Source organism: Anoplopoma fimbria, chromosome 7 (assembly GCF_027596085.1).
Source record: "Anoplopoma fimbria isolate UVic2021 breed Golden Eagle Sablefish chromosome 7, Afim_UVic_2022, whole genome shotgun sequence".
NCBI classification, from domain to species: domain Eukaryota; kingdom Metazoa; phylum Chordata; class Actinopteri; order Perciformes; family Anoplopomatidae; genus Anoplopoma; species Anoplopoma fimbria.
In genome coordinates, this window is record NC_072455.1 from 4876196 (window position 1) to 4891524 (window position 15329).

The 15329-nt window shown below is 39.8% G+C and overlaps 1 protein-coding gene across 1 annotated transcript; it reads left to right on the plus strand.

Annotated features, from left to right (window-relative positions):
• The first annotated feature begins 807 nt into the window (after positions 1-807).
• supt16h (SPT16 homolog, facilitates chromatin remodeling subunit) lies at positions 808-15113 on the plus strand. Its single transcript, XM_054601185.1, has 24 exons — positions 808-1174; positions 2786-2878; positions 3794-3964; positions 4142-4294; positions 4396-4542; positions 5261-5412; positions 6053-6225; positions 6423-6513; positions 6621-6694; positions 6812-6924; positions 7069-7134; positions 7938-8036; positions 8490-8605; positions 8733-8886; positions 8974-9101; positions 10791-11053; positions 11169-11287; positions 11447-11685; positions 11795-11870; positions 12170-12339; positions 12452-12581; positions 12749-12875; positions 13054-13134; positions 14113-15113. The coding sequence occupies exons 1-24, from the start codon at positions 1109-1111 to the stop codon at positions 14235-14237; spliced, it is 3126 nt and encodes a 1041-aa protein (XP_054457160.1). The 5' UTR covers positions 808-1108; the 3' UTR covers positions 14238-15113.
• The last annotated feature ends 216 nt before the right edge of the window (positions 15114-15329 follow it).

The following is a 15329-nucleotide window of genomic DNA, read 5'->3' on the forward strand; positions in this document are numbered from 1 at the left end:
TGGAGTGGCATTTCTTTTTTTATTATTTGTTTATTTATCGTACAGGTGATAAATGAACAGGAAAATATGTAAAATAAACACATTTTCTTTATTATTTTTATTATATAACTAACATGGAAGAAGCCTTCTGTTTTGACCCTGAATATTATAAAAAAAACTTTTATTTATTGAGATAATTTCATTATAGTGTACAAATGAAAGCAACAACTCAACAGTTCATATAACATTTTTTATTATGCTTCCTTTATGATAAATTATATGTTTTTTCTGTAATAATATGGAATTTAACAAGATTATAAATATAAAGTTAGTTTTATTAGTTTACAGGATATCAAATAGTACAAAAAATAATACTAAATGTTCATAAAAACCCAAAAGTTATTGCCCAAAAGCCAGGTAATTGTCCCCCACGTGATCTGCAGTTTCTATCGCGAGATTACACGTCAGTAGAAATGTTTGATGACGATGGCGGGAAAACCCACCGTGGCGGGAAAAAAGCAGCGTGGTCAGTACAAGACAGAGGGCGCTGCTGCGAATATCATCTGAATGCGCAACAAACCATCAAATTAAATCACAAAGTAACCAAAACAGGAAGACAAGAATTCACCAATAATTCAAAGACATAATTTAGAATTTTTCCACTTTATTTAATTTATTTATTTAATTTTTTTTAGGTGCTATTATGATTAAAAAAGAAAAATATATAAATTAATTGTAAAATATGTGGAGCCTCGGAGGGGGAGGGAGAAGAGAAAGGAGAAAGAAGAAGAGGAGGGACCGGGGGTGTAATATAACAGAGTGGTGTGTGCGTGGTTGTGAGTGTGGCGTGAAGCCAAAATTACATTCTATTTTAATAATTTATCTTATTTAAACCCACTAATTTCTTACAGTTTTTTAAAAAAAATAATAAAAAAAAAATTGGTGGTTTATTTTATTTTTATTTATATATTTTTTTACATGATTTAAAAAAAAAAAACCCACACAGTGGTGCGTTTATTGTTAGTTGACCCTCCTCCCTCCTCCACCACCACCCTCCTCCTCCATCCTCCTCCATCCGGCCTGCTGAGCAGCAAAGCCGGGAGCTGGAGTTCGCGCCACAGGACTCGGCATGGCGGTAAACCTGGACAAGGACGCGTTCTACCGCCGCATCAAACGGCTGTACAGCAACTGGAAGGTAATGGAAGGCGGCGGTTGGGTGTATAGCGTGCGCGGTGCCGGCCGTTGGTCAATCGCGCGCGCGCAGGAAAAGAAAGCCGTTGGTACCGCTGCGTTCCAACGGTTGTTTTTTTCTCTCTCTCCCCGGAGAAGTGACTCTGTTGTCGGCTTGAGATAGTACCCGTTCCCCCTGCTCCACACCCAGGCCCCCCGCCGACTAGGCCTCAGTTTTTCATAATTAATTAAATAATTAAATTGTTTTCACTTGTACTTGTATGTACGTTTGTGTGTCTCGCATCACACGTTAGCACTTATCCCATTCACTAGCGTTAGCCACCAAGCTAGCGTTAGCCACCAAGCTAGCGTTAGCCACCAAGCTAGCGTTAGCCACCAAGCTAACATACTAGCTAACTTTAGCCACCATGCTAACTTACTAGCCGAGTAGCTACATGCAGGCTACTCTGACCCCCCACGTCGCATTAAAGTGATATTAAACCCCGCAGGTGTGTTTCATGTGTGGCTGCCAAGCTGTCTCACGTCACGTTGTTTGTCTTTTGTCACGTTTTTGCTACATGCTAATGCTAGCTGGCTATTTCACGTTTTTGCTACATGCTAATGCTAGCTGGCTAGTTAGCATGAATCCCAGCTACATGTGCAGGGATGCCTGCAGCTTCTGCAAGCTACTTTCTCTGAAAGTAGCTTTTTTTTTTTTTTTTTTTTATAACTCCATGTTTTTATTTGCACATTTTAAACTTAATCAGCTTTCACTTGATTTGTTTTTTTTTTTTTTTTTTGCAGCCCAATTATGCAAATGACTCCATTAAGGATGGCTTTGTTTGCTTTATAACTCTCATTTAAAGACTTAAAAACTACTTCCTGAGACCTGCATGTGCAGCCAGGTGATGCAGCATCAGGTGCTGATGGAGCCAGGTGTCTAACTTAACCAGCTCCCAGCAGGGTTATTTATAAAACCACTGAAATAAGCACTCTTTGCATTACATTAGTCATTTAGCAGACGCTTTTATCCAAAGCGACTTACAGGAAGTGTATTCAACATAGGTATTCAAGAGAACTACTAGTCACCAGAAGTCATAAGTGCATCTCCTTTCTTAAACAAGCATCTTAAAGCATAAACCAGAGCAAAAGTACAGAAACAAACTAATACGAATACAATAAGTGCAACAAACTAATACGAATACAATAAGTGCAACAAACTAATACGAATACAATAAGTGCAACAAACTAATATGAATACAATAAGTGCAACAAACTAATACGAATGCAATAAGTGCAACAAACTAATACGAATACAATAAGTGCAACAAACTAATAAGAATGCAATAAACTAATACGGATACAATAAGTGCAACAAACTAATACGAATACAATAAGTGCAACAAACTAATACGAATACAATAAGTGCAACAAACTAATACGAATACAATAAGTGCAATAAACTAATATGAATACAATAAGTGCAATAAACTAATACGAATACAGTGTGTATTCTTTGTCTCCCAGACATGCTTTATGTGGATTATGTGCAAGAACCTCCAGTATGGTTTTTTTTTCCCTTTCCATGCATAACATTAAATTATGTGGGTTTTTTTTATCATTCTTTGTTTCCCAGAAAGGAGAAGATGAGTTTGGCAAAGTTGATGCCATTGTGGTGTCTGTCGGTGTGGACGAGGAGATTGTGTACGCCAAATCCACAGCCATACAGGTAAGAGCATACTCCAGCATCATACTGCCACTCAGGATGCTGATGCATTCAGCTGCTTGATGGGGACGGGTGTCATGTTGCTTTTTATTTATTCTGCATATCGTTTCAGTTCCTTGTTGATACTCTTATCAGTTCTTTTGGATTATATTGTGAGGAAAAAATGTCAATTATTTAATTGCTTTATTATTCTTGTATGTATACAAATGGTCTTTCTCGAGCAGCTTTCATTTATTCACATATTGTTATTGCCGAACTCCGCATGACTTCACTAATGTTACCTGCGGTGGACGAGGACGGATGTTATCCAAAGAGTACATTTCTTCAGATTTAACGTCCGATTGTTCCCCAAATGTTCTGATAAATTGCTGCTGTTACTTCTCCTACATATGAGGGTTTTATTGCATTTGTGACAACGAGAGTTCTCAGCATCTACTAGCGTAAAATGTAGCCACAGTTTGGATCTTTTTGTTTTGTCTGCCATGATGCGTGTATCACGCTGTCCTGAGACTGAGTCGGTGTGTGGAGATCTCACTTCCTAACTTCTGTAAAACCAATAGCAGCAGAGATTAACTCCAAACCTTATCAATACACCTGATTTCTGGCATCCCTAGTGCTGGACGTCAATTTTCCACAGTCACTTCATGGTCTATGCACAATACATTTATTTTACACACATTATGACTACATTATTATCAAAACTAACCTTTTGTGGAAGCTGTGTGGGGACTTATTTGTGCTTTCTTTGCCCTGTCTTTACTTGACTGTATGACTATAAATAAGTGTTTCACTGTAGCTTAAGCTAAACAGGACTACACCTGCATTTTAAGGGTTATAAAGATGGATTACACTGATACATGTTTTGATTCTTAAATCACGTAATGAACTCCCCTTAACTCTTTTTTTGTTTTTCGTCAGACATGGCTGTTTGGCTACGAGTTGACAGACACCATCATGGTGTTTTGCGACACCAAAATCCTCTTCCTCGCCAGCAAGAAGAAGGTGGATTTCCTCAAGCAGGTGGCTATAACTAAAGGGAACGAAAACGCCAACGGTGTCCCGCCAATCACCCTGCTCACCAGAGAAAAGGTAACCTTTGTAAAGACACAGAGGTAATGGCCGAATACACACTCCCTTTTGTACACTTGTATACACATGATTGAAAGATATGCGGTTATGATTCGGGAGGCAAACTTCTTCTGTGTGTAGGCCTTTGTCAGAGTAAATCAGATTCTTAATTTCCACTTCATGTCACGTGTCTATCAGAATGAAAGCAACAAAGCGAACTTCGACAAGATGATCGAGGCGATCAGAGGCAGCAAAGAGGGCAAGACGGTGGGCATCTTCAGCAAAGATAAATTCCCCGGCGATTACATGAAGAGCTGGAACGACACCATCACCGCCGAGGGGCTGGAGAAGGTAAAACTAAATCCCAAAATGTCACTTGAAGTTACAATTTTTTGTCTTTTATCTCTATTTTGCTCAAACCTTCCCTTTTTTACATTTCTTCCCGCCTGCAGGTAGACATCAGCGCCGTGGTCGCGTACACGATGGCGGTGAAGGAAGACGGAGAGCTGGCCCTGATGAAGAAGGCCGCGGCCATCACCAGCGAGGTTTACTCCAAGTTCTTCAAGGAGCGCGTCATGGAGATCGTCGATGCAGATGAGGTGAGAAGGACCAGTGGATTGGTGTTGGACTGATGCTTTTTTAATACTAATTTACTGAAGTAATGCTGGACGTGTGAACTGGAATTATATCAGTGTTGTTTTGTTTTTTTGCAAACAGTGGTTTCAATCGTTCTATCTTCTCTGCTGCTGTGATTTCATTTGCAATTTTCTTTATAAAACACAAACTTTAGAGCTCCGAAAGCTTTGTTGCACTGACCTGTGTTTTTAAAAGTTGCACCAGCAGAAATGCAATTTCAACTGATGGTTTGGCCACAGAAAGAGTGTTTGATCACTCCTATGATGCACTTCCTTCATATCATTTTCACATTATTACGAGCAACAAAGAAGAAAAAATGTCAGATCAGCCTCATAGTTTTAATTCAGTGTCTGAGAAAATAGGAATTTCTGACGACAACAATATTTCACAAAAAACCTTGATTGCTGTCAATTTCATTAAAAAAAAACTGTACACGTTAGTTTGCAATCTGCTTTAAATTGTTAGATAAATTGTTACAAAATGTTATGATGCAAAAGAAGCCACTTTAAATGATAAAGTATAAAAAAAAATGTAGGAAGGTCTCTATTCAAATATATTCAGTCCATACGGATCGTACGAGCTTGGATCTTCTCCAGCAGAACAGTTCACACATTATAATTTTTTTTTTTATGTCTGAAAATCCAGACGCTTCATTCCCGTCTTGTTCTCCCTCCCCAACAGAAAGTGCGTCACAGTAAACTTGCGGAGTCGGTGGAGAAGGCCATCGAGGAGAAGAAGTACCTGGGCGGTGCGGATCCGTCCACGGTGGAGATGTGTTATCCTCCCATCATCCAGAGCGGCGGGAACTACAGCCTCAAGTTCAGCGTCGTCAGGTAGCTCACCTCACCTGAGCAGAGGCACGATGACATGGTTTTAAGGCTGTTGGTAATTATTTAAAAACAAGACTTTTTTTGTTTTGGTTCAGCACCTTTATGGGAGGGAAAAAAAACATTTCCCCAATGTAGTTGTAACTTATCTTAAATAGAAAACTGTGTATATTTATAAATATGCAACTAATGATTATTTTTAATCTAATATACGGCTGATTTTTTATTTTATTTTTATTTTATTTTTTCTTGATTCATTCTTTGGTCTATAAAATGTCAGAAAACTGAGAAAAATTTCGGTCAAAATCTCCTCAACACGAAGAATATATCTTCAAAGTGCTTGTTTTGTCTGACAGTTGAAGACCTCAAAATATTCAGTGTTTTATCATATGTAAAAGAAAAGCAAACATTTTATGGTTGAGAATGTGGAACTGGGTAATGTTGCTGAGAAATTACTTAAACTTTTTGCGGATCAAATGATTAGTTTCAGCTAAAAACATCTCTTAAAGCTACATTCAAAAGATAGTTGGCCTAGTTTAGCATAATAACAGAAATTACAAAACAAAGAAATGAAACGTTCTGGGACAAATCGTACATTTTGACCCTGACCATCATCTTAACGGACACACCTCGTTTTCCGCTGCAGCGACAAGAACCACATGCACTTCGGTGCCATCACGTGTGCCATGGGGATCCGCTACAAGTCGTACTGCTCCAACCTGGTGCGCACCCTCATGGTGGACCCCCCTCAGGAGATGCAGGACAACTACAACTTCCTGCTGCAGGTGGAAGAGGAGCTACTCAAACATCTTAAACACGGTGGGTTCAGGAGCATGCTGGGAGCGTGGGAGCTTTGGGTACAGAAGGCCAGAGGACATGTATTCAAAATGTTGGCAAAATCTGTGGCAAATGAAGCTTAAGTAGAATTGTGTGTTTTGCTGTTTTATAAGGGTTCTTTTTTTATATATATTTATTTATTTATTTATTTATTATTATTTTCTTTTTCTTGCTTGCAGGTGCAAAAATTAGCGACGCCTACAACGCAGTGCAGGACTACGTGAAGAAGGAGAAGTCGGACCTTGTGGCAAAGCTGACCAAAAACCTCGGGTAGATAAACACAAATGGCTTTTTTTTTTTTCTTTCTCCATATTCTTGCACACATTTACACACTTGTCTCATATCTTTTGTGTTTTTAATTTTTTTCTTGTTTGTAGCTTTGCAATGGGAATTGAGTTCAGAGAAGGCTCCTTGGTTTTGAACGCCAAAAACCAGTACAAACTTAAAAAAGGTGAGAACTTGGCACATTCAGACGCGATAATTGTTGTTCTCGGTATTAAAAGATCGCATTTCACTGCTCAAAATACAATTACATATGTTAACTAAAGCTTGTGTGCGTCTCCTCCAGGCATGGTGTTGAGCATCAGTTTGGGTTTTGCTGACCTCGTGAATAAAGACGGCAAGAAGGACGAGCAGAAAAAGTACGCCCTGTTTATCGGTGACACAATACAGATCAATGAGGTGAGATGCACTTTCCCTACCACACTATACCTTGGTATGATTGACACTGTATAAACATTGTGACCTCAACATTACAAACAAGTGAAGGTCACATCACCTGGTTATACACTTTACTTATCACAACCTGAAATGTTTCTGCAACAGGAAGAGGCTGCTACGATACTCACACCAGTCAAGAAAAAGATCAAAAACGTGGGGATCTTCTTGAAGGTACGTCTCTTTGCTTAATCTTTCAAGATAATTGCAAGAACAAAATCAAACAAGTTGAAGCTGAATGGGTAGTGTAACTGTTTGATGTATTTCTAAAACAGGTTAAAAAGATTTTAGACCCAAATTCACTATAATTTTTCCATTTTTATAAAAAATAATAATACATACAAACCAAATAAATTCAACAATATAAACATGCTTTTTTCAACACTTTGTTGTTGTGGATTACTCATCTAAAGCATTATTGTTCTATTTCAGTCAGTGTGTTTGTGTGTTAATGTCCTCAAACCAAATTTTGTAGTAACATACAAGCGCAACAAGATGGCAGTAGCTACATTTAGAAGCACTGCAACGTTGTCCTGCTAGTGTTTCACAATAAAAGCCTTGTTAGGAAATTAAGGGGTACCATCCACTAAAACGCCACATGGCTTTTAATTTGAAACAGATACAAGAAGTGTTGAGTTTTTATTAACTGAGTACTGCAGGAACAGAAAAATTGAACAGTGAAGAAAACAAAGAGGCATTTCAAAAATACGAGCAAATATACTTGACAAGCAGGGATTAGAAATAAAAGCCTCTAATTATGAGCCTGTTTTTAAATAAAAGGCCTCCGCAGTTACGGTACTTAAATCTACTGTTTGAGAATTTATGGTATTTAATTGACAATTGCGGTCCAGTCGTGCTTTGTTAAAGAGTTAGCCGTTTTTTTTATGTTTTTGCTCTTTTTGCTAGCAGCCAAAAGTTCAGTTCAGTTTTCATGATCATCGCAGCTCATTCATTCATTCATAATTTTGCTCCTTCAGAATGACGATGAGGAGGATGACGAGGAAGACGGCGACGACGCGGAGGAGCTGCTGGGGAAAGGAGCTCGCAGCGCCGCCCTGCTCGCCGACAGAACCAGAGTAAGCGCTGATGTTTGTGCGGTCCGATACGTGACTGGTGTTCAGTGTTTATTTGGCACCTTGACAGAGTGTTGGTAACTAAGAGTGTGAATGTCTTTGTACTCTACCAGCTACTTGGGAAGGTAAGTATTCAATTGTTTTTCTTCTAAAGTCTCATCCGCTGAAGTGCTTTAGTTGTAAAAATCCACTTACTGATCGGGGGGGGAGTCGTCGTCCTATTTTTATTTTATTTTTCCGTGTATTTTTCCGTTTTTCGTGTTTTCTTTTTTTTTCTCGTGTTTTTTTCTTTATTTTTTCTGACCATCCAAAGCCGTGTAAACACATGTCCGTATTCTGCATGTGTTATTTTTTTTTTCCCCCATCCTTTTTGTAAAAAAATAAAATAGAGAAATAAATCCTGGACTCTGGTGTTTCTGTGTACGATCACTCAGTTGTGTGTTTTCTCAAACCCAGAACGAGATGACGGCGGAGGAGAAGAGGCGGGCTCACCAGAAGGAGTTGGCAAACCATTTGAACGAAGAAGCCAAGCGTCGTCTGACGGAGCGGCAAGGAGAGCAGCAGATTCAGAAGTGAGTGTAAACACGCACTAAATAGTTCTTAAATGATGCCCCAAAGAGACTAGTAGGCAGTAAAAAGCCACACATGTAATTAAGTTTTTTGTTCATTAATTGAGTCTGAACTCTCTTTCCTCTCCAGGGCCAGAAAATCCAACGTGTCCTATAAGAACGTGTCTCAGATGCCCAGAGAAAAGGACATCCGAGAGATGAAGATCTTCATCGACAAGAAGTACGAGACTGTTGTCATGCCCGTATTTGGTATCGCCACACCGTTCCACATCGCCACCATCAAGGTATGCCGTCAGTTTCCTTCAACTGTCCCACCAACTTATTCCCAGATTGTATTTCATATTTTTTTTTTTCTTTCTGTGCCTGCGTAGAACATCAGTATGTCTGTAGAAGGAGACTACACCTACTTGAGGATCAACTTCTACGTCCCCGGCAGCTCTCTGGGACGACAGGAGGGAAACATCTTCCCCAACCCCGACGCCACGTTTGTCAAAGAAATGTGAGTCTAAACTGTTCGCGAAATTTATGAAATGATGTTTTCAGAATTTCCGAACCAGGCAGGGCTGGACTATATGGCAAAATATCTTATCCTGATAAAGAATTTCATGTCCAAAAATTCCATATTTATATCACGATTTGCATATTTACTGGTAGTTTAAATAATAATGTATATGAGATAACCATACAAGAACTTTTGTGCATTTTATTGAGAACTTAACGGCAAAATCAGCTTAATATTTTTAAATGAAATTGAGAAAAAACTATTTCCATTGTTTAATTGTTTTGAACTGAACTTAATGGTAAAGTGACATCAAATCCAAACCGAAATCTTTAAATGATATTTCCTCAAATATTTCACATCAGATTTTCTGCGAAATGTGCTTGTTGTTATTATCAATATATGTAATGTCATTTTGTCCCTCAATATATGATTACATCACGATACGATTCCATTGAAAGAAGATAAATTATCATATTGAACTATTGCCCAGCCCCCAAATGTGATATGGAGAGGGAATGAGGGTTCCTTTTTTTTTTTTTTTAACTTGAATTTTAGTCTCAACAAAAGTTACATCTTCAACTTAAGAGTGATCAACTCATCAGTGAAAATTTGTATTATATTGTTAAAATGACATCTGATTTATGACTGGAATCCCCATGGCCGTTTCTCAATATGTGAACTTCTCTGTACTTGTGTCCTCGTGAACTTGTGAAACGTCATCTAGCACTAGCCCAAGTACTGTTCCAATACACAAGTTCGCATCCAGCCAAGTACGGTCCAGATACCCGGATGTGTCCTCGCTCCGCCCATTATATCGGGGATGCATCGGAGTAGACTTGTGTGGACTTTGGACAGCCAAGTATCCCAGAATGCATTTCACCAGCAAACAAGAGCCGACAGTAGCGGAGACGGCTCACAACTGTCAGTTATAACTGTCTAAATACTGCTGTTGTTGTGTAACGGAATTTAGTTTTAACATTTTTTTAAGCGAGAATGTAGTTGTTAAGACTTAAAATATGCGGTCAATTTATCAAGATAGAGCCTGTTTGAAAAAAGCGCTGACGTTTGTCGGAGATGAGAGGACCAGAGAGGAGACCGGGCGGTGGTGCTCATGCAGCCCGCTGACAGCAGCCTGATCTCGGCAAGGCTCCTCCAGATGTGCCGCTGGCTCCGGTGTCTCTGTGGTTGTGGTTGCAGATGTAACACAAAACATATACATATTAATATTTTAATATTTTCTAAATGAAAACGAAAAAAGGCAGGGTTGTGTTTTATATCATATTTCATTTTATTGTCAATATATATGACTGAAGATAACCGGAGTAGGCGGGACCGACGAGCTGAGTTGGTGACGTCATCAAGTTCGCTGCTGTTCCAATTGCAAAATGACCGTACTGCGTCCTCCCGTCCTCGGGAGTTTGTACTCTCGAACGCTTTAAAAAGCATTAGATGTGTGTGTTTTATATATCCAAGTATGAACTTGCAAGTTTGCAAGTCCATACTTGACCATACTTGGTATTGAGAAACGGCCCATATCTGAATGATCGGTCTGGTTTGATCGCCGATGAGTGTCTTAAATTACCTTAAAGTATCTCTTTGTCCTATTCGTCTTGTATTTTTACTTCTTGCTTATCCACAATCCGAACCGTTCTCGCCTTCCTTAAACTCTCTCCCTTCTCCACGCAGCACGTACCGGGCGTCCAACCTCAAGGCTCCCGGCGACCCGTCGGTGCCCTCCACCAACCTGCAGAACGCCTTTCGCATCATCAAGGAGGTGCAGAAGCGGTACAAGACGCGAGAGGCTGAGGAGAAAGAGAAGGAGGGCATCGTCAAGCAGGACTCTCTGGTCATCAACCTCAACCGCAGCAACCCCAAGCTCAAGGACCTCTACATCAGACCCAACATCGCCCAGAAGAGGATGCAGGGCTCGCTGGAGGCGCATACCAATGGTGGGAGGAAACTCTCAAATAGGGGGGATTCTTAAAGTGGCCCTATTATGCTTTTCCACAAAAGTCCACAAAGTTTTTATTTTTATTGAAAACTCCGTCTCTTCTTCTCGCACAGGTTTCCGTTTCACGTCGGTCCGCGGCGACAAAGTGGACATTCTTTATAACAACATCAAACACGCCATCTTCCAGCCGTGTGACGGGGAGATGATCATTGTTCTCCACTTCCATCTCAAGGTAGCTTTATTGGTTCAACACTGTGAGATATTTTTTGATATCATACACACATACACACACATATTCATATAATGCATCTTTCTGCAGGGACTTATCTATATTTTCCAAGTACAACTTCCAGGTTTTTTTTTCATTTTGTCCTTCACCGTTTCCCTCCAGAACGCCATCATGTTCGGTAAGCGGCGCCACACGGACGTCCAGTTCTACACCGAGGTCGGGGAGATCACCACGGACCTGGGGAAGCACCAGCACATGCACGACCGGGACGACCTGTACGCCGAGCAGATGGAGCGGGAGATGAGACACAAGCTCAAGTCGGCCTTCAAGAACTTCATCGAGAAGGTGGAGACGCTGACCAAAGAGCAGCTGGAGTTCGAGGTGCCCTTCAGAGACCTCGGGTGAGTTAAAGAAAAATAACACAGAATATGCTTTTGATTTCCATGTTAGCTGGGATGTTATGCTCACTAAGCAGGTGGTCTTGATTGTTTTTGGCTCTTTTGTTCATAGGTTCCAGGGCGCCCCCTACAGGAGCACCTGCCTGCTACAACCCACGTCGGGTTCTCTTGTCAACACCACTGAATGGGTGAGTGGGCACACTTAACCTATTTCCTAGTGGGAAATGTATCTTTTCAACAAAAAATTCCAACAAAATATTAATAATCAGCTGGGGATTTAAAAAATATTATTCTCAATATTAATCTCAAAGTATATATATATATATATATATAAAAAAAATGTATATAAGATTTTTTTTTTTAATAAATTGAATATGTTCTGAATCTTTTTTTTATTTATTAATCTTTAATATTATCACGAAACCTTTGTCAGTTTTTTTTTTTGGTCCTCTTTGTTGGTTTTTAAATCTTTGCTGTCTGCGCTCAGCCTCCGTTCGTGGTGACTCTGGACGAGGTGGAGCTGGTCCACTTTGAGCGCGTGCAGTTCCACCTGAAGAACTTCGACGTGGTCATCGTCTACAAGGACTACAACAAGAAGGTCACCATGATCAACGCCGTGCCCGTCAACTCCCTGGACCCCATCAAGGAGTGGCTCAAGTATGTTTTTGTTTTTTTTCTTTTTTTTATCGACTGCTTCTTTAGCGATAAAGCCTCTGGTTTTCTATGTGTGTTAAAATGGTTTTCTATGTTTCCTGTTTCTTTTTCTCAGCTCGTGTGACATCAAGTACACCGAGGGAGTCCAGTCCCTGAACTGGACCAAGATCATGAAGACCATCGTGGATGATCCCGAGGGCTTCTTCGAGCAGGGAGGCTGGTCTTTCTTGGACCCAGAGAGTGAGGTACGTTCAGCACAGTGGACCAAAAAACACAGATCGTAATCGTTTTTACCAGCTTTTCCTCTCGCTTCACCCCTTTTCTCTTTAATTTCTTTCGATACTTTAAACAAACACATTCGTACTTGTTTTTGTGATGACATCCCTCTTACCACGTCTTGTTTTGGTCTCAGGGGGACGGTGCAGCGGAAGATTCAGAGTCAGAAATGGAGGATGAAACGTTCAACCCGTCTGCAGACGAAGAAGAGGAGGAGGAGGAAGACAGTGACGAGGACTACGACTCGGAGACGGAGGACTCGAGTAAGATTTAGTTTTTCTTTTCGGGATGGACACAAAACTTAGATCCTTAAAGAAACTGTTTTACTTGCTTCATAGTCAAAAGGATTCATTTAAATAGAAATGTTGTTGCATCAGTGCTGTTAGAAACCTTTCTTTGTACAGAAGTGAATCTAAAAGTTTCATTGGTTTTGTTTTATAGATTACAGCGGCGAGGAGTCGGAGGGCAGCGAGGAGGAGAGCGGCAAAGACTGGGACGAGCTGGAGGAAGAAGCCAGGAAAGGTTTGAAAAAAAATCCTTTTTTCTTTTTTTTCTTTTTTTCTATTCATATTTATACCAACCAGTGAGTTTATGATCGAATTGTTTATAGATCTAACCTCTTTATTCTGCTTTCAAAGTGCACCAGATTGACCAATTAATGGGCATATTCCTGTATTTATTTTGTCAGAGGAGAAGAAAATGTCAAAAACTAAAATTTGTGCAGCCCTAGTATGAATTAAAAAAGATGAGTGCTTGGTTAAGTAACAAGATGAATATTATTATTGGGACAGAACTGGACTTCTTGGTGGGACTGATGAGAATATTATATCTGACACTGTAAAGACAAATACAAGATATTCTTTCCTTCAATGTTGCGTCTCTTTAATGTCCATCCGACCCATGTGCCTCTAGATAAGTTGGTTTATTATTTATATTCCTCCCCTCAGCTCCTGATATTGTTCAATTCCCTTTCCTGTCATCTGATTGTACCTGATTAATTGATCCTACTTATTTGTTCCAACAAGTATTCTCAGCTGCAATGTGCCCTTTGTTTGTGTTTGCGTGAGTGACGGGATGTCCTAAAGACTTCATCAGGGACACGTTTTATTAATAAGAGGACACTTTGGGCGTTGTGGCGATTTTTCTAGAAATACTTAACCCATGAGTCGGCACTTGAGTACTTAAAAAAATACAGCGCAAGAGCTGGTATTTGAACAGACCTTTTTAGTCTCATTTTATTAATGTCTAGAAATACTTTAAGTTGCACAGAATAATTAGATATGAGGTGATGTATGTTTTTTTTTTTTTTTTTTTTTAACAAAACCTAATGTTCTTGGGTTTATATAAAAATGATATCTGGTGCAAATGGGATTTAGGAGTTCTTAAATGTTCCTCTTAAAGCAAACACACAATTTGTCCTTGAACCTCAACCGTTTGGTTTGCATAATTTAAGATTTTAAACAATAATGTCATTTATGTGTTTTTTGTTTTATTTTTTAGCGGACAGAGAGAGCCACTACGAGCAGGAGGAGACCGCCGCCCCCACCCTCAACAACAAGAAGAGAAAGATCCGACCATCATCAGGCCCCAGCAGCGCTCCCAGCAAGAAGAAGCGACGGTCCTAAAATGTCTATCTATCTCTCTCTCTCTCACACACACACACACACACACACACACACACACACACACACACACACACACACACACACACTGCCAAACCTAGTTGACCCTTGACCCTTCCCTCAACCCCAACTGGCTCTTTTTGATTCATACACTCAAAGGCAAACGCGCTCAGACACACGATGTGTATATAGACGTAGACACCCCATATTTTTTCGTGTCAGTCGGTGAGGTGTCGTGTTGGAATGGTAAGAAAGAACCAGCAGGACACACACACACACACACACACACACACACACACACACACACACACACACACACACACACACACACACACACACCTTTCATTCACTAGCTTGTTTTTCCTCCTCTTCATTCCTTCCTAATTCTCTTTTTGTTTCCCATCTCCAATCATCCATCAGGGTTTCATGTCTGTGCGTGTGTGTGTGTGTGTGAGCATGTTTAAATGGGTTTTTATTGCGAGCATTGTTTATTTTCTGTTGAAAAAGATGAGTTTCTTAACTAATGAATAATAAAAGAAAAAGGCTTGACATATCTTCTGCCAAGTGTTTTTGTATAAAAACCTCAGACTCTCCACCTCCTTTTGTCTTTGTCCTCTCTTCCCTCATGTTTTCCTGTGTTTGTTAAATTGTAGTAATAAGATTGAACATTTTCTCTTTTTTGAGGGGGGGGGCAGACACATTTTCTGATTTCTTCTTTTTTAAATGGGGGTTTGTAAACGTATGCACATACACACACACACACACACACACAGTCTCTCACACTCGTCCTCTCTGATCCTTTTTTTTTGTTCATTCTGAGTAGATTTGTTGTTGTACTGTTAATTCTGAAAATCCTGTTTTTTGTTTTTGTAATAAAATTAAAAGGAACTGTAATTTGTTTTGAATGTTCTGTTTTCTTAAGAGCTGGAACAAGATTCTGTCTGCTCGTTGGGAAACGATATACTATGATTTAAGATGAAGTTGATGTTTCAAATACGCCATTTGCAAAATAGCACAATATGTTGTAGCAATTTTGGAAAATGGTCCCAGTTTGGCAATTTTTTGCCGAACTGGGACCATTTTCTTTCATTGATA